Raw genomic sequence first — 20,197 nt, 5'->3', positions numbered from 1 at the left:
CCGTCCACGCGACGTTCCCCCGTACTCAATACCCGTCGCTTCCTCATTTTTCCCAAATATAGTCGTCCTTGAAAAAAATATTGTCTGCCCCGGCGGCCCCGACGCTCTCCGGGACGCGCGGACGGACGGGCGGCGATCACCACGCCGCGGCTGCTGGTGAGGGCTTCTGCACTGGTCCCTCTTTGCTCGGCTCCAGGGGCCTTCTTGTTTGGTTTGGGCCTGTGTGGGCGGGTTGCTGCCCGTCGGGGCTTCTCGTTGACCACCGTGGGATTTCCTGATTTGGGGGCCGTATCGTGCAAACACGGCGGATTGGCCATTTCAGACCTAGCTTGATAACTAATACAGTATATCTTGCCTAAGGCGGCTTTGTGCAGTTTTGTTGATTTCGTTAGTCTGTACTGTATATATCAAGTTCAGAAATCTGGTATTTTCGTGGGTTCAGTCCATTTACTGCTTGGTGTCACCGCTCACAGTCACCGTGCACATGTTGGAATTCGCTCCCTTTGTGCATATGCATTGGGATCAGGTAGGAGGGAGAGGGAGAGACGAAAGGGGGAGCAGAAAGAAAGCAGAAAATGAACTTCACTTTCTCTCGTGGGTGGGACCTTCTTTTTTGTATCATTGCATTACCTGGAAATTTCACTGATCTCTTCTAACTTGAGACCAATCAAATGTTACTGTCTTCTCGAGTCCAGAAAATATGAATGCCATCCCAGCTGTCACTTGTAATATGGTCAATGCCTTGTATTTATTGCTGAATAACATTACTGTAAAAGTAAGAAGTCCATACTCGTTTGATATAGCTTGGGACCTTGCACTAAGTACCACAGACAGACCTTGTGTTTATGCTTTTTGGCATCATGTAAAGAATGCTGACATTATCACCACTTGCCATAAAACTTTTAAAAAACTTGTAGTACAATTCTTTTTCTTGAAAGTAGGGAGTGATACCATGTTATTTACACAGTGAATTAAATGTGTGTTCCTTTGTAATGTAGGTGATACTTCACAGTTTTGCCAACGTCAAGTAATGGTTAACATGATTGGTAACGAGCCATCAAGTGAATTAGAATGGGATGAGCCATTAGGAAGAGTGCCAATCTTTTCCTATGGCTCTGGGCATATGCTAAATGATATCACATCATCTTGTTGGTTTACATATTTGTTGGTATTCTTGACGGACGTTGGGCTTAGTCCAAGGTATGTGCTAGGATTAGATTTTTTTTCTTCTCCATTTGCACTCCAAATCATTATATTATGTTCTTTCAGATGTTGCTAAGTCATATTGAATGAAGGCATTCCTGCAATCCTTGAAGCTGTCGTTGTAACACTTAACGCAAATAAATGCATCGGATATAAGTTCATATTAAACGTCCATTATGTTTTAGGTGTGATAATATATATTGCAGAAAAAAACTACTATCCCTTGATCATTATGTATAAATACATCCTACAACCGAGTGTAGTTACACCCACGTCTCATATATTACCATGTGTTAGTATATATACTACTTTATCATTTTTAGTATGTTCATATACTATATCTAAGATACTCCAAAGTGAGCTACATGAAAAATTGCAATTGATCCCATAGTTCTTACTATATTTCTGAAATACAAAAAATTTGTATGTAAAAGGATTATGCTAAAAATATGGAACATACTACCTAAAAAGTAGTATATATATACTATCCAAGTATTCTTATATACTACTCCCTCCGTCCCAAAATAAGTGTCAAAACTTTAGAACAACTTTGGGACAGAGGGAGTACATACTACACGTACATACACTCCAGTATGATAGATACTACCTATAACGAATGAAACACACGTGGGTGTAACTACATGTCTACACTCGGTTGTAGGAAACATTTGTCATATATGAAACATCTGTTATGCTATTTGAAAATGGACCATTTAGACACTTCATGCTTTCAGAAATATTCTGCCTGAGATATTGAAAAACTTGAAATGATTACTTGTTGCTTCAGAATTCTTTTAGACAATTCACCTTTTATTCAACTCTGCAGTGATGCTGCTATTGTCATGCTTTCCGGTCAGTTGGCGGATGGCTTCACAACAATCTTTGTTGGTGAACTGGTATGAGGCAAAATGAACTGGATTTATATTACTGCATTGTTATAAGTTTCTGATATAATATCTGTTTGATTGCTTCTCTTTAGGCATTCACTTCTAGGTTTCTCTGTATTTACTAAGTATTGCTCCGAAGTAGATACATAAATGAATCATTTTTGTTTCAGATTGATCGTTTTGGACATTTCAAACTGTGGCATGCAGGAGGATCTATTCTAGTAGCAATTTCCTTCTCATCTGTTTTTGGTAGCTGTTTGCCTTGCAAACTCACGGGGACTAATTCGTCTACTCTGGAGACTGTTGGATACAGCATATTTGCCTCTATTTTCAATGTTGGTTGGGCAGTTACCCAAGTCGCTCACATGTAATGCTCCTTCCTTGCATTACTTACATTCATGCTTTTCTTGTGATTTCAGCATATCATTTGTGTATATCTTTTATATATTTTCCAAGGTCAATGGTGAACTGCATGACGTCAAACCCAACAAGTCGGGTTGCACTAGTGAGCTGCCGCAATGCCTTCACCATGGTACACCTTACTCTGCCTTGATTTTACTGTGTCCAGGTATCTGAATAACCGCCTCTGACATGTTCATTTTTCATGCTTATTCCAGGTCGCAAATCTTAGCTTGTATGGCATTGCCTTGTTGATATTTACTCTAATGCACTCAGTGAGTGTATTAGTTCAGGTACTTTCTCGTGTTAAGTAATATATACTATCATTTATCTGAGTTCTTGTATTTATCTTAAATTTCTCGAATCCTTTTGCTCAGTATCGTTGGATTGCTTATACGGCCATTTCCATCGGATGTTGTTTTGTTGTTGCGTTCTTGATTGGAACAAAAGAGCCAGGGTAAGATGAAAACCTTGTTTGGACATCTGGATTACAAAGTTTTAATGCCATGTTCTTTTGAAAATGTTCTTAACTTCCGTATGTTTTCCTTTTATTTATTTTTAGTTTGTTTTTAACTTTGAATTCTGTAGGTTAAATCAACCTTCTCAGGATAAGAGCCTGTCCAGAATTTCATGGGCCCACTGGTTCAAGAAAGTATTGTACTACCAAGTTGCTCTAGTCTACATGTGCACTAGATTGGTAACCAATGTTTCACAGGTATTTAGTAATCTTAAGCTACGTGATTATGAGACCAAACAACTTTGTTCATTCCATTTAGTTTGCTACTTGTACTTTACTTACTCTTTTTCAAGCCTTAGATTATTTGATGAATGCCATGTATGGTAAAGGACATCTCTTGCGGATTAAGGTATATTACTCTGAGTAGACCGCGCTATAAATGGTGTACCATGGTATGGGGAAACATGGCTAAATTTCTTGGAAAAACTACATTTTTTTCACACATTAATTATTAAACAGCATTTTCTTTTAGATGTTTTAGTATGAAATATTTATCAGTTCAGTCTCACATGCAGTGTTACATGCATCCCTTGATCGGTTTTTACTATTTTTTTTCTTTGCTGTAACTATCTTATGATTACGTTCGTTTCAGTTTATGTAAGATAACATTAAAATATACCGACATACTAAAGATAGAAAATGCTCTCTCTATATATATATAATGTATATATATATTAGTATATTAGTTCCTTGAATGGATGTAAAATCTCACCACCCAAATTCTAATTTTGTTCTGCTCGAATTTGGGGTCTTTTTCTTCATTAAACAAAAGATATCTAGTTCCTGCTAGGTATTCTCATAATTTAATATATGTATTACACAGTCAAGGATAGATTTGATATCAAATATGTTTACTGCATAAACGGCAATTTTTTTTTATGTTGTGTGCATTCTTTGTATATAATCATTATATTGCAGTACTCCTATTTTCTCTATAATTTCATTTTGCCTCCTTAATTCTTTGAAGTTTGAACTTCAACTGGATAGCAGATTATTTATAATGTTTATATATATTTGATCAGGCATTTCTTGCTTTCTATGTGATAAATGATTTGGGAATGCACCAATCTTCCAAAGCGCTGGTAAGATTTTCTTTCCCCTTTTGCTCTTGGAATAGTTGTCTTATGATTTTTTAGGCCTGATGTTGATTATGTCCTCGGGCAAGTTGAACTCATGTGATACATGTGCTATTATACAATATAAATGCCTGAATTAGAAGAAGAAAATCAATAGAACTTATGATGCAGGTGCGACAATTTTGTAAGCTTGCTTTGCATGAGTTACACTATACATGTGTCCAATCAGGCACTTAAATGCTCACTCTCAGTATAATCTGAATGCTGAAAGTGATACTACTTGGTGATATTTTCCTTTTTTCATTGAGGTCCCAATCCAGTTCATACTGTTGATTAATCTAGATAGTTTCTTGATACATGTCATAAAATTAAATTTCCATGAAGTAGTGTTTGCTTATTTTGTTTTTCAGGTACCTGCTATTATCTATGTATGCAGCTTGGTAGTATCTGTCATGTTACAGGTCCGACTATCTTCTTAGAGTTCAATTAATTTATTTTCTTCCTCAACTAAATGGGGAGCCTATTTCTTTGGAGGAACCAACTCAATAGAATTCTATATTTTTTATAGGAGACTAGATGGTCGGGTTGGCGTTTAAAAAACTACTTCTCAGCTGGAGCAATGATTTGGATATTGTCCGGTATTGGGATTGTTCTTTTACCAAGCAGAATGCACAACTTCATGTATGTGCTGTCAATTACAATAGGAGCGGCCAATGCACTTATGACAGTATGTTTCTAACCTTGGTTCAATTTAAAGAGAGTTAATTTAGTATAATATACATGTATAAATTCATGGTGAAAATTCCTATGTATTTGGCTTAGAAGTATATGTTATATGTACTCCCTCCGTTCCTAGATATAAGCCTTTTTAGAGATTCCAATGCGGACTACATATGGAGCAAAATGAGTGAATCTAAACTCTAAAATACGTCTATATACATCCGCATGTAGCCCGTATTGAAATCTCTAAAAGGTCTTATATGTAGAAACGGAGGGAGTACATATAACATATACTTTCTGACATATATATATCAATTTGGTATATGCCTTGCTGTGAGCATTTCATAGCCTCTTGAAGATTTGCAATTGAATATGTCTACATTTGTCTATGTGATGCATAATCATGTTATACGCTGGGAGCTCACTTTTCAGCACTCTTATCTCTTTGGTCTCCATTGACCACAGGTCACAAGTATCAGCATGGAAGGTGTTTTAGTAGGAGAAGATCTAAATGGTTGTGCTTTTGTGTACGGCTCTTTAAGTTTTATTGACAAAGTGTCATGTGGCATAGCGTTGTATATCCTCGAGTCCTATCAAGGTAATGCTACTTACTACTTCCTCCGTTCCTAAATATAAGTCTCTGTAGAGATTCCACTGTGGACTACCTACGGAGCAAAATGAGTGAATCTACAATCTAAAATGCATCTACATACATCCGTATGTGGTCCATAGTGAAATCTCTACAAAGACTTATATTTAGGAACGGAGGAAGTAGTATCTTGGCACTGATGATTACTCACAACAAATGGATTTGTGTACACAATGAGATTTTCATTCTTTGCGTGGCAGGAAGCACCAAGATCAGTGAGAACCAAGAATTGGCATATGGCTATTCCGTTACGAGACTCGGTTTGGGGCTAGTTCCAGCCGTCTTCTCGCTGCTTTCAGCCATAGTAGCTCATACCATGGACCTCCCTGAAGCTCGACGGAGACCTCTAGTGGAGCCTCTTCTTGCCTAACTCTTGCTGGTAGCACACCTTGTACTGTAGAAATTTGATCACCAGTCCTGCATATATTCTGTGGAGGTGCTAACAACCGTATATGGCACGTGGGAAACAAATCCATGCACCGACCAAACCACTTAAATATACTGTATTTAGTCTGGGAGAAGTTTAGGTGGCCAACAGAGAAGGTTACTCAGCAAGGCGTTGAGTATAAACCGAAAGTGGCACATAAGTCATAACCTGCTAATGGTCATACTTAACTGTGTAAATTGATCCTAGTCACATTGTTTAGAACAATGCAAAGCCTTAAGCCTGTATGTATATTCATTTGAAAAGTTTAATCCATCTGAACGTCCACTGTGGCTATGTACTTCTTGGCATACTTGGGAGATTGTTCTGGGTGACCGCAATTTCATCCTAAATTTGATCAGGGTCGATACGGTATCTGTCTTGGTGACTGAAACAGCCTCGCCTGCTATAATGTGCTATTGCTGGTACGCGTCGGGGACAATCGGAGCTAGAATGCGTACTGAAAGCTTGAGCATTTGTTTGTGCGGTGTGCTTGAGTTTGGACTCCTATCTCAAGATAAAAGGCAAAAGGACAGCGGTGGCCGTTCCATTTTTTGTCTGATTTGAAAGGCTAAACAGTGGAGCTTTTTTTTTTTGAAAATAAGTGGAGCTGTGAATGCCCAAGGGGTTATGCATATGCAGATATGCTTATCTCATCGAGACTTCAAATGGAGATATGAGAGTTACGCCGACGTTGATCAATGGCAAATATGGCTGTGCAAGCACATCGCGCGCTACAAATTCGAAATGAAGACGTCACGAACACAACCCTAACAAGTGCACACACAACTCTTTCTTTGTACCACAGTAGTGAAGTCACTGAAATACCACAAACATGCATTCCTCGACCGCAAGCTCACACAAGCCGGGCGCCGTGGTGGCGGGGTTCTCAGGTCCGAAGTCATCGTGTCAGGTGCCATTTGTGAACATTTTTGCTGCCCTATGCTTTCTTCCGCGAGCTCCCGGAATACTGGTGATCCGGGGTGGGAGGCAGGTGGATACCACCTCAACTCTGAAAATGTTTGCTATGGCCTCAAGGGGCCTTCATTGATTTGCAGTGTCCGCAGATCTGCGCTACTCCTGCACTAGTGAACGGTACCACGCATGCCTGAGTGTCGAATGTTGGAACCTGGATTCGGTATTTCGAGTTAATTTAAGCATTCTTGAGCGATAGAACTCTCGCCATGTCGCTGAAAAGCGGCAGAGTCGGCAGCAATAATGTAGCACTACATGAAACAGGGATGGGCCAAACCATGAATCTTACAGCATAGTTAAACAACTTCAACTGAAATTTATGGTGAGAAAGGCAAAGCAGAACCAAGGAAGCAAGTTTCGCCACAAAACAAGCTACGACCAACCATATTCTTAGTTGGTTCTGGCCAGAAGTCAAGAGCCTATTTTAAAACTGGTACTAAGCCACCAGCCGTAACCCGGCCGGTTACATCCAACAGAGAACAGAGTGCAGGCCAACAGCCTCGCTGCAATCAGAAAAAAGGTGATCTTACTTACTACACCGAAGGATAAAAGCAGCCGAAATTGAAGATCTTGCTCAGCTGGGAGCTGCACGGCCGCCTTCCTTCTCCTGCAGGAGAAAACGATAGCAGACATTAAGAGCTGCTGGTGCTGGCACTTCCCCTCAAGCAAGCAAGTACGCGGCGGAGCTCATGTTTTCAGGGACGGCTCATCCTGGGACTTCCCTGCATGGATGCATGGCTAACCAAACCAGCCTCATGTGTGCCAGTCTGCTGCCCAGCTCCAACATCTGCCGGCCCGCTGCGTCTGAACGGCCGCATCTCCAGCTGACCTGACCTGACCTGCGAGAGAAAACGCGGAGGGAAACGGGAGGAGGAGGAAGAGGGGGCGGCGCTCAGCTGCAGTTGCATTATCACCTGTGCTCTCTCTCCTGTGACAGGGATAGTGAGCCCTATGTTCAGGCGAGGTGACACCAACTCCGAACAGACGGATGCATGGCCTGGTTAAGCCGACCCATCTGATCGGCGTCGGTGTCATCTCTCCTGATCACAGGACCCTAACCCACAAGAACAGCAAGAACAGCTCAAGCGCTCATCTGCTCAAAGGTATGTCTGTCTGTCTGCCTGTCTGTCTCTGTGTGTGTCGCTGCACAATGCATAGACAAACACAAATGGCCTCCATATATAGGCCCGAGGGACGGGGGTTGATGCCCCCCAGAGAGAGAAAAACCAGTAGTGACGCCCGGCCATGTGACAGGGCATACGCAACGATCTCCGCCTGGCGAGCCTTGACCGGGGGAAAACTCGTGCGTTCCCTCGGAGTCCCGGGGCCTCCTCGCGCGCTTTCCCACCGGACAGCGCTAGGTCAACGGCGTCGTGGAGCCAGAGTACGACGGATGTACACACACAGAGGGCAGGCGACGGCGACTTGCTGGTGCCCTCAACAACATTTTTACGTCAATACACATCCGACGTCCCCTCCGGGGATAAAACCGAGCGAACGATCGTCAGTTAGGAACGCACAGATGTTTTTGTTTGCTAAAAAAACCCACTCCAGGCGAACGCTCCAGAATTGCCATGAAAATAGATAAAGTTGTCGTGCCGTTGCAAAAGAATTTGTCATTTCTAAAGTAAAAAATCGTCGTCTTGTATAAAAGATTGTCAGAAAAGTGTCATGCTGCAACAGAGTAAGACTAGCCACAATAAAAGTAACTTCAGCAGTAACATCGAGTCCAACTCAACAAATTTGCTTATGTGGCAGTGAGTTAATGAGGAAAGGGTTAGTTTGAGTAACTTAGTTAGTTATTGTAACATCACATGTCCCAATGCAATATGAGTCTATAACCTAATAAATGAAGCTTTGCATGAAATTACTACTAACTATGAAGGTAATAACATAGTCTAGGAATATGTGTATCTCTACTTCTAATGGAGCAGTTGGTAGTCCTCGCCGGTCAATTTTCGTCCTACCTTAATTTTCGTCCTCGATCCCACCTTCCGCTACCCAGCGATTCCCCCCTTCCTTCCTCGAGACCGACAAAAAAAACGGCATGCTACCACGAGGCCCGTTGTGAAAGAAAATCGTCCTAAAAAAATCTACTACGGTTAACCTACGGAAATTAGCCAGACGCTCGCACCCGAATCCTCGTGCCCGCGATGCACTTGCCCACCGCCGCTCTCCTCTGCCCCAACCCCAACCCCGCCGCCGCCTCAATCCCACCGCCGCCGGCCTCCTCCTCCTCTAGCGCCGCCGCTCCAGCCCCTCACCTTCTCAGCCTGGATCCGCGCGACAAGGTGTGGGGCTATGGGAGAGAAGGCTCCATATCGACATCGCCGTCCGGAGCTACATCATCGACGGCCTCAATGGGGGCTTTGGCGAGAGCTCCTGGTCTTTCGTCGCCGCCGCCGGGTCGGGACTGCCGATCGGGACTCCGTCGGATCCGCTGTCGCCGACCCACGTCCCAGTCCTCTCCTTCCTCTCACAGTTCATGTAGGCCCTACATCCTCCCCTGATTCTCCAGGTTAGTCGCGAGGGACTCATAATCTGCAAGTTCCTGATTTTGAATTGGTTGCGTGTTGTTGTGCCGCAGGAGGCGACACCACATGAGGAGGCTAGAACAGCATGAGCAATCTCATCCGTGCCAGTCTGTGCGTCGCTTCTCACGCCAAGCCAAAGGTCATCTTGCTGCCCTGTTGGCAGATTCATGTGTACAATATTAGTGTTCATATCAGTCTGACAGATTCATGTGTGTCTGTTCAGTATTCAAAGTTAAGGAATTCAAGTGATACATATATTGTTTGAAATATCATTGCTATTCCATGATCGGTTCCATTCATCCACCATTTAATGTTTTCATTTTTCTATTTTACAGTAGTTCCCTCTATGGAACTGTACTAACAAGATTATATTCAGTTAATGTCCAGATGCAAGTTCATGAATGCTGTTCATTTTACTTGAGAAGAACTAATTCACATGGTGAAGAACAACTGCTGGATTATAATTTTATAAGCCTTTGTACAGAATACAAGCATACTCATCGATTAATGTTAGATATGTAGTATCAAGTGAAGTAGTATAAATTTGCATCGCCACACCAGCCAACAGGAGCGGCAGCAATAGCAGGGTGTCGCAGATTGACCTGGAGGTTGTCCCGAGGGGCGCGACACTGCCAGTGGAGATGTACAGGTGAAGGAGGAGGACGTGGGGACTAAGGTGGTTGTATGGTAGATGGCGGAGGTGGACAAGATGAACATTTGGTTCGACAGGGTGGTGGTTGTCGTCAACGGCTGGGAGACGAAGCAACAAGATTGAGGTGGGTCTAGCTCAAGAAGAGCAAATGCCTGTGTGCTTATTTTCATATTTTGCATTTCATTTTCTATTGAAAAATTCACTAAGCAATTATACTTGCTTTGAGAATAATTTGCATATTCTTATGTCTACAAGCAATTTAGCATCAGCTTTCCTTGCAATCGGAGAAAAACATGATTATTTAAATAATTCCAAGACAGAAAAGGAGTAAAGCCTAGCAAATCAACACAATAACTAAATTAAAAAATATGTATTGCAAGAATCACCACATTTATGAGACTAAGTAAATCTTTGACCATTGATGCAATTGTTCTATGTATGATTCGCGATGATTATTTGGCAAACAGTTTCTCTCCCCAAAGAAAATAAAAATCAAAAGGAAGTTCATCATCTGTTTGTTCTTGCTCTGAGAAAAGGCTTGAAAGGAACTAATTCACTTTGGAATTTGTCTCCCCTTGAGCTTAATTTGTGTCATGACTGCCTGCAATTCAGCACCATCTTTCATTTGCGTTCTTCCATTAACTTTGTGTATAAAGGACATGTCTCTACATGTATATAGAATTTCATCGCAAATTTTTGGATCACCTTTTCACTAAAGCATGTGTTAATAATAATGTCTATACAAATACTAAGAGATGTAGTTTTCAAGATTTTAAGTATTTAATTTGTCTTTTGTATGTGAACTTTTGACCAGTGGAAGGTCCACCATAATGGTTCTGTACTAAAAATTAAGTTAAGACTTTTGATGCAAATTTTGGCATGATGATAGGTTCACTTTGGAATTTGTCTCATTGAAGGGATCTTGAATTCTACACCATGTTACGACTGATATCCCTGGAATTTGTGATCACAATGTTAGTGCTACCATTGTCATGCAGCTCAACCTGGGACCGAGCACAGATGCCACTGCGTATTGCTAAAATTTACAGGAAATGCAGAAAAATAGAGGTACAGCAATTGAGCAATGCACAGTTCCCAAAATGTGTGCCACATAGTTCTATGTTGAACATATAGAACTACTTATGTTCCATATTCACCCTAAAACTTCTCTAAAGGTACACTGAACTTTCTCATGTTTTCCGAAGCTACCGTGTATCCCCTTGCCTAAAATTTGATTCATAGCCAGATGTGCCATTAACGACGGTGACGAGTTTGGAATGGGGAGTGGAGATAGCGGTGAAGAAGATGAAGAAGAAGGGTGATTTATAACATGAAACAAAAGTTGACAATATCATTTAATGTGCATGAGGATCTTAGAGATATACATGTTGCACATGATTTGTTATGCCCCGCTGCGGATCTGGGCGCCCCCTCACCTTGACAAGATTTTACCTACACTCAATTGGATAATTAAGTACAGTTTGATTAGTATGACAAGTCATGTCAGCAGGATGAATATTTACAAGGTTTATTATCTCCCAGGAAGACAAGTAGGAAGTATGTTTGCAAGTTTTCATGACTAAATTATACAATTATATAAACTGTGTGTTCTGCTTGAAGTTTGTCAGTTAAAATCATGTTGACTCGCCTACTGTTTAAAGGTTCTATTTTGATCATATAATTAGGTTTACATCTTGACTCGCTTGATTTGATAAATTCCATTCTTACCAAGGGTCATCATTTGTATATTTCCTCTTCGGAGGGTGATCTCGTCGCCCACGGAGAAGCAATCCAAGGAGAAGAGAGTAGGTTCTGCGCCCAACCTCAGCTCCATATCAAAGGAGGGGAAGTGGCTGCGAGCATGCCATCAGCGTTGGGTCGATGGTGTTGTGCCTCGGCAGCTGGGATCATGCAAGGCAGATGGGAAGCAGCAGTGCCGCCTCTCCCCCCGAGCTCCAGATACATGATAGCAGCATCGAGGTGAGCAGTGGCAAAGGTTCCCACCTGAACATATCGAGCCGTGACACCAGTACGGCCACAACCTCCAATACTACTACGACTGATGGCTATCCTCTACCCATGAGTGTTATCCAAATTTGCGTAATTTAACTCCAGTGACGTGGATCTCATTATGTGGTAATTTTGTTTATGTAGAAATTGATGCGCTGGAATTAGTAAATCTGTTATCTTGTTTACAAGTGTGGTGATGCCGATTGTAGAAATTGGGCAATGTGGGATCTCCTATCCTCGTGCTGGTTTGATTTCGCTTTGTTCATCTGACTCAGGAATCGTGAGGCTATTCATGTCCAACTGAACACAAGCCTTTTTTAGTACTTTTTTAATATATGCTACTTATGCTTATCTATGCTGAAACTGCATCTGCAAGGCACTGTTTGTCCTGCGTTCCAGATCGATGCCGCTTTATTCATGGGTTGGGTTGCCAGTTTCAAGCCACTTAATTTTCGGGTTGCGTTTGTTGTTAGTGTTGTTGAATAGTACAAATCAATGATCCTGCTTCTGTAGGTTCTGACCTGGTAGTATCATGTATGTACTCAACAAAACGTGAACTGTCTGCCATGGTAGTATTATGATTCCTGGCTACCATGGTAGTATTATCTGTAGTGTTGGCCAGCATGTTTATTTCACAATTTTACAAATAAATCTTTTCTTCGTTTTGTGTTGGAAAGTTAAGCATGAACCATTTAGAGAATTCAACAATATGACTCATGCTCATCTCCATGTCAATGCTAGGAGGAGAAAAACTGCATTCAGAGGTTACGGAATGGCAATGGGTGGGTTACCTCCCAGGAGCAGATGACTGGCATGGTTAGTGATCACTAGGCCATGAATCTCATGGATCCCATGATACAGGTACATCAAGAAAATTGTAATAAGTTCATGGCACAACATATAATTTAACGTTAGCTTTCTACATTAAATATCAGGAAAAATTTCTTGCAATTCATTTACATGATGGTCGGAAAATTCCTGTTAAATGAATCTTAACAATAAAGATACAGTCGTCTACATTTAGTTTGCTTTTCTATTGCTGGGTAATCTTCTTATGCCATCATTTTCATAGTATTTTTATGGTGCAGGTATCTGGTCCAGATCCGACGGAGACAAGCAAAATCGTGCTGCTTCTTCTTCTTTCGATTGTAAGTGAATCCTGTTAGGAAATATGCAACTTGTATTCCCATGAGGCCATAGGCCGATATATATACATGTACAGGTGTGGAACATATGCAGGAAACCCCTTATACAACGGGATAAATACAAAGGGGTACATGACTTATATTATAACTCGACTCATCAAAAGTCACGTCTCGAGAGATACGCATCCGACGACCGATAGGATCCCAACAACGATAGCCCTTATGCTCATCACTGTAGCCTAAGAAGACACACTCAACAGACTGAGCGGTCAGTTTGGTGCGTTCGCGAGGGGCAAGAAGAACATAACAAACACAACCAAACAAGCGAAGCATCGAATAATCGGGAGAATGATCAAAAAGACGCTCAAAAGGAACGCCACCCTGCAAAGCAGCGAACGGCTGAAGGTTGATGAGATAGGCGGAAGTGGAGATAGCCTTGGCCCAAAAAGGCGGAAGAGAGGCAGCGATCATCATCGCACGAGCCGTCTCAAGAAGGTGACGATGCTTGCGCTCAGACACGCCATTCTGAGCATGAGCACCAGGACAAGAGAACTGGGCAAGAGTACCCTGCTCAGCAAGGACTCCACGCAACATCTTGGAGATATACTCTCCAGCAGAGTCAGCACGGAAAACACGAATAGGAGTAGAGAACTGAGTGTGAACCATGGCAGCAAAACGCTTATAGATAGATAACACCTCACTACGAGAAGACATAAAATATATCCAGGTGTATCGAGAGAAATCATCTATAAAAATAATATAGTAGCGATGACCTCCTTTCGAGGCAAATGGAGCTGGACCCCAGACATCGGAGTGAACAAGGTCAAAAGGACGCTGAGACATAGTGTCGCTATGAGGATAAGGTAACTAGACCTGTTTACCAAGCCGACAACCCTGACAGTCTAAAGACACACCGCCGGAGACAGATCCAAGAAGACCACGTCGAACTAAGGATGAGAGACGAGAGCCACACAAGTGACCAAGGCGATGATGCCACTGCTGAAAAGAGCTGGTAGACAAGGCAACAGAGGGGGAAAGACTGGCGGCGGTGGCAGCGGAGGGAAGGTGAAGCCAGTCAAGCTCCCAGAGACCCTGAGAGTCACGGTGTCGGGGGCTAGCACCAAGGAGAGCACCAGTGTGACGGTCCAGAACAGAACAAGAGTCAAAGTCTAGAATCACCCGACAACCGGAGTCAACAATCTGACCACCAGAAAGGAGCTGCATGGTAAGTCGAGGAACATGAGCAACATCAGGAACATGAAAAGATGAGGTGCTAAGAATGCCTCGACCATTAACCGGGAGGGAGGTACCATTAGCAGTAAGAACATGAATAGGAGAATCAAGAGCACGAATAGAAGACAAGGTGGATGAATCATGAGTCATATGAAAAGATGCTCCAGTATCAAGAATCCATGGAGATGTACCTGACTGTGTTGAAGGTGATCTCACAATGCCAGAGGAGTCAGTAGCAGAACCAGCAGAACCCGTCGGTGAAGAACCAGAGCATGCAGCAAGCAAGCACCGAAGGCGTGTAATCTCCTGCTCAGTCAGGAGCTCAACTGAAGAGGTCGACGTAGATGCACCCGGCAATGAAGAGTCGGAGGCGGTCAGCAGACCACGAAGTCCCACAATCTCCTGCTCGGTGAAGTACATAGCCGAAGTAGACAACGCAGTAGCACTGGGAGAGGAGCGGCCACCAGGCCCACCACCACCTGTGGAAGCTGCCAGAGGAGGCGACATAGCATAACCAACATCATCCGTAGAGGCCGGTGAAGGAGACGAGGGCACATGCCGACAAGCCCCAGCGCCAAAGGAAGACGCGGGTCAATAGAGTCATATGCATCAACACATCCGATGGGGGCCATGAGAGGAGCCGGTGTAGAACGATAATCACCGATGAAAGTCGCAGGAGGAGTCGATGTAGAGCGACAATCACCACGTGCGACATAACCCGAGGACTGAGACATCGTGCCTTTCTTTTTTTTTTTTTTACAGGCACCAGCAGTCACGCGTGAGTAACAGGGGCTTCCGCAGCAGACGACAACCGCCGGACGAGGAGAAAGGCAGCAGCAGGCAGGGACCGTCAGTTGGCAACGGGCGCTCCGGCAGAATCCTGCGAGGAGAGCAGTCTGGCGGCGAGATCCAGCGGCAAGGAGCTGCAGAAGGCGGAGACCGGCAGCTGGCAGGGAGGTCCAACGAGGGGCGGCGGGCGGTGTCAAGTCGTTTGAAGAGTAGCAGCCCAATGGAGATCTGATCCAGAGAGATGACCGGCTTGATCCAGAGAGACAGCCAGCCAGCTCGATCCAAAGGATGCGGTGCGAGCGATACAGAGAGGCGGGACGGACGGGGAAGGAGCCGGCCTTGGGTGGACCGACAGCAGAGAGGAGCGGACATGGAGAACCGGCGTTACGACAGAGAGAAGCAGCGGCGGCGGCCACGAAGGATCAACAGCACGAGTTGCGGCGTGCAAAAAATTGACCTAGCTCTAATACCATGTTAGGAAATATGCAACTTGTATTCCCATGAGGCCATAGGCCGATATATATACATGTACAGGTGTGGAACATATGCAGGAAACCCCTTATACAACGGAATAAATACAAAGGGGTACATGACTTATATTATAACTCTAACAAATCCTTTGATGACAGTGCTATTTTTTGTTGTATTAATACTGCATCTGATTCACACACTTCATCTATCCTTGTTTGAGAAATTGTGCATGTTTTTGCTTCATTGGTCCAGGAAAATCCAGGTGAAAACTTTCAGGAACTCAGGACGACACGCATTGATTATATTTCATTGTGATGGCCGTTGCCGACACAGCTACTATGGGTACAAGCAACTTCTATTTCGCTCGTCACCGGAAACCACCGCCCAGATCCATCTCTTCTCAACCATGCCGACGTGGTGGTCAGGGGCGCTTACAACTTGTGAGGGCCTGCATTCTCGCTGTTGATCCGTGATGGCATGGCCTCCCCGCGCCCTAGCCGCGTTCTAACTGATGGTTTGGGTCTGCCAGCGGAGGGAGAGGGGACGACCTCTGTCGCTCCTTCTCTCTAGCCTCTTCATCTTGATGAAGCCGTAGGAGTAGAGGGGCACGCGCGTGATGGATCTGCTCCAAGCACCTCAAGCCACGCATCTTCAAGGTGATCACTTCATCCACATTCAATCTCAGTTCCCGCGTTTACTCGAGGAGAGTTCAAAAGCAGCAAGAGCAGTTGTTCTATTGCTGGTCGGAGGGAGAGCTTGGCAAGGGAGATAGAGGGAGCTCTACAACCACGATCTTGGCATACAACCCGATGGCATCATGCCCACGTAAGCTTCTTCCATGTTCCAATTCTTGCACTTGATGGTCTTTTACTGTTAGAGCTTACGAAATCTTAGATGTTGCTGACAAAAGACCGAGATACACTATTTTGATTGCAGACTATATATTATATTATTCAGCAAGTACGTTCGCAAATTTTTTTGGTCTCAGCAGGTTGGTGTTCATGTACAGGTTGCCATATGAGAACATACTGTGTATTCGTCAAATCTCAGAACAAATGGCCCATTCCGATCATAACTATTCCAAAAGCATTGATAGGCTTTTTAAAAAATCAAGATATCTGAATATTGATCTCAGCAGTGTCCAAAATCCAAATGGTTATGTTTGTTCAGATTTTCCTCATTTTTATGTTCTTTGAAATAAAGTAGTGCTTGAGGTTAATAATAAATGATTGTTGGTAACTTAACTAGCTCCTGAGAATAATTTGTGATATAGCTTGCTCCTATATGTTTCATGACAACGTTGCTTGTGGAGAGTAATAAGGATTTATCTAGCTCATGTATGTCTGAGCCTGAGGCGGAGAGGACAACGGTTGTGGCTCCATTGATGATAGTGGTTGCGACGCAGAGCCGTATGAATGGACAGCAGGCAAGCCAAGCACTCCCTGGAATCGCCGTGATTCCGGAATGGGTGGCGGGTCCCTGCCCCTACCACCCATGAAGCTGACAACGATCACGTGGCCTCGTGCGGGGGCTGCGGAGGAGAGGGAGGCAGGCAGGGGGAGACTTGTAAGCGAGAACCCGCACGGAGGAGGAAGGAGACGCCTCAGGTGGAGATGATGACGGTGGCCGTGCCTCCATCGCTGGCGGCGGTCATGACGTGCAGCTGCAGGACTAGACATCAGACAGGCGGAGTCGTTTCTGGGAGTTGCTTGCTTTGGTGGTGCTCTTGGGTTTACGATTTCAATATAATCCTATGGCGGAGTGGAAGGTTAATGTTATTTCTCTGATATCACAATGTATCTTCTTGGCTCAAGTATTGAGAAAGTAGCATTGTCGCAGATGTATTTACTTAGTTTGATAAGATGGTGAAAATATCTGTAATTCAGACATGACAGAGAGTCAAATTTAAAAGTAGCTTTTATAGTCATAGCTAGCTTACTTTGGTTTACTTGGTCCATGTAGAGCTGGAATCTCGGAGCTACACTTTCAACCGGCTTGCTTTGAAAATCAAGTAAAATTAAAAGAATAGAGGTTTCAATTGTAGCAATAGTATAGTAGTGCTACAGATCTGTGGAGCGGGCAAGAATTATTGGTCAACCTTATAGCTTCTTATAGCTTCTATTTGTCATCTAGATGTTGTACATCAGGTACAGATCTGTTTAAGAAGGATTGTTGTACATCAGGTACAGCCTCTTATAGCTTCTATTTGTCATCTAGATGTTTAAGATGTTTGGTCTGATGATCTCCCTTCACATTTGCTTGTTTAAACAAACAGGAATTAAAGTTTACGGAATGCGAGAAAAATAAATGCATAACTGGATCTGTGATTCGGTGATTTTTTGAATGTGAAGGTGCATTCTTACAAATTTTCTGCTCATGTTAGTTTAGCCCCTGGCTGCATTATACAGACAACATATTTAGATACTTTTGATTATAAAGATCTCTGACATGATCATATTGTTATTTTCAGCTTTTGGATTTGCATATAATGCTGACACCACATGGACTCTGAAGGAAGTTGTGCTAACTGCTAAGCTTTCCCTGCTTTTCCAGCTTGTGTGTTTCATTGATGGAGGAGGTATAAATCTGTTCCTTAAAGCGAGCAAATCAAAACAAAAACGCAGGAGGTATCCGACAACACTGACGACCGCTACGCCATTCCACTTAGACCTGAGGGCAACATCAAAGGATGCCACCGGCAGCAGAGATCAACAAGTTCTTCACCGTCGGGGAGAAGGTGGAGGTCGAATGTTTCACCGTCAAGTGCAGACTTATCGTTCAGCTACAGTCACTTGATCATCGTCACAGACACCGCCACACTAAGAATTGTGCAGCTGCTCTACTTTCAGGTACAAAATTGGACATCATGTGAGGTGTTATGCTCAACCCCAGCCAGTTCAAAGGCAACACTGGTGGTGGTCCTCTGAGTATGCAAATGACATAAGAGTGGGCACTGCAATAATACATGCTAATAGGTGCAGTTTCATCTCGAGCAGAGGAGCACTGCAATAGTACATGCTACTCTCAGCGACTACTAACCTGAAGTTGCACTCAGGCTCTCGCATATACTAAAGAGGTACTGTCGATAAGTATCACCATTTATTTTTTTACAGTCTATAGATTTATTTATATGAACAATATTGATCTCAAGGATAACACTGTAGATTCCTCTATTCCTTCTGCTAATGTGACTGTAGCAACAGTCGCTCCCATCCAAACTTTTTTTAGGGAAACTACAACATGCATTTTGCTCACCTGAACATTAAATTAAGGAATGCAGAAGGTTCGGGGCCTGTGCGAATTATTCAAATTTTATATTTGTGCGAATGGAGAAACGCCTAAATTAGACGGCAGAGTAGAATTTACGCTCGTTGTTGCAGTGCGGCTTTTGGACATCCTTAGCACGATAAGCCCAAACACGAAGATTAGACGCCACCTTGGATTTGTCTGGTTGTTAGCTTGTGGTCATTAAACACATATATATTGTGCTCTGTCCATATGCTCTAGAGCAAACAAGCAATGATAGTGGACTGCAGTTTCTGGGGTATCACGCCCATTTAAACTGATGGTGCAAGTTCAGGTCGGCCTTCCTTTTTAACTTCAGATCTTTCTGTTTTAAGAATTTTACTATTATAATTATTTTAGATACATGTTCAAATATTATTTTAGTTCACCCGAAAATACAAAGGATGTGGGAAAAATCACAATTTCTCTCTTTCCTGATATCATTGTCTGAATTTGTTTACCATGTTTTCTCTATTTCCTTCCTTACAGCAGTGTCATCAATGGAACAAATAAAGTCTTGATAACTAGAAGGCCATTCCGATTCCAGTATGGTAAATATTCGATGGGTGACAAAGGGTCCCGAGGGAGCTCGTTTGTGTTGACAACACTCAGCATATTCTGCAAATATCCTCTGAGTTCACCATCCATGAGCTGCAAGTCATGTTTTCTGGTGCTACAAGTATAAAAAGGTTCATATTTGTTTTATTAACCTTTTGTGGTGTTGTTCCAATACCTTTTGGAGTTTTGGCCTAAAAGGGCTCTCTGAAACACTGAGACAAACAAAGCTAAAATTTGGAGTATGATTAAGCAGTCCAGTCAGCGTTACTAATCCCCACTTGAGCTTGACTGTATTTCCTGGCTTAATGTTTGAGATTCTATGTATAGCAAAAATATGTGCAGAATTTCATTTAAGTTTGAAAGCCAATCGATTCCATACTTTGAGCTGGAAAGTGGTCCCTATTCTGAATTGGTATTTGGATCCCAAACATAACTCCCTATGAACATATAAGGAAATTTTAGTTGTGAAACGACACTTGTTGTACATGCCATATTGCTATATGAGGGTGCTGCTATGTACATTTATAGATGCTTGCATTTGACTTCCGTTTTGATGTAACAATATACATGTAGTTTGTTGTCAATACTGTTGGGAGACCTTGTTAAAAGTTTATGTCCAACATTTAAAATTGGTTTTTTTTTTCTACTGAATTATATACCCTTGTACATG

The 20,197-nt window shown here is 42.9% G+C and overlaps 1 protein-coding gene and 1 long non-coding RNA gene across 51 annotated transcripts; both read left to right on the top strand.

Moving 5' to 3' along the window:
- Window positions 1–37: 37 nt before the first annotated feature.
- On the top strand, window positions 38–6,188 carry LOC123052301 (major facilitator superfamily domain-containing protein 12; the record flags this gene model as incomplete). Its single annotated transcript, XM_044475434.1, is given in 13 exon segments — window positions 38–156; window positions 999–1,200; window positions 2,030–2,099; window positions 2,261–2,457; window positions 2,547–2,622; window positions 2,708–2,782; window positions 2,867–2,946; window positions 3,078–3,204; window positions 4,029–4,088; window positions 4,493–4,543; window positions 4,651–4,809; window positions 5,268–5,400; window positions 5,652–6,188. Coding segments are annotated over 12 exon segments (1,368 nt in total). The 3' UTR covers window positions 5,822–6,188.
- A 2,747-nt stretch (window positions 6,189–8,935) lies between these two features.
- LOC123052299 (uncharacterized) lies at window positions 8,936–19,905 on the top strand. Of its 50 annotated transcripts, none has more exons than XR_006424596.1 (11): window positions 8,970–9,337; window positions 9,438–9,523; window positions 9,772–9,823; window positions 9,907–10,160; window positions 10,926–11,211; window positions 11,283–12,016; window positions 12,788–12,907; window positions 13,135–13,194; window positions 15,937–17,867; window positions 17,960–18,760; window positions 19,459–19,905. It is a non-coding gene; the product is annotated as an uncharacterized lncRNA (long non-coding RNA). The 50 variants fall into 50 exon arrangements; XR_006424597.1 differs by having other exon boundaries at window positions 9,899–10,160; XR_006424593.1 differs by having other exon boundaries at window positions 9,761–9,823.
- The last annotated feature ends 292 nt before the right edge of the window (window positions 19,906–20,197 follow it).

The sequence above is a fragment of the Triticum aestivum genome, chromosome 2D, assembly GCF_018294505.1.
Source record: "Triticum aestivum cultivar Chinese Spring chromosome 2D, IWGSC CS RefSeq v2.1, whole genome shotgun sequence".
Classification (NCBI taxonomy): domain Eukaryota; kingdom Viridiplantae; phylum Streptophyta; class Magnoliopsida; order Poales; family Poaceae; genus Triticum; species Triticum aestivum.
The sequence above is the reverse complement of the archived record's forward strand: the minus strand, read 5'-3'. Positions and strand labels throughout refer to the sequence as shown.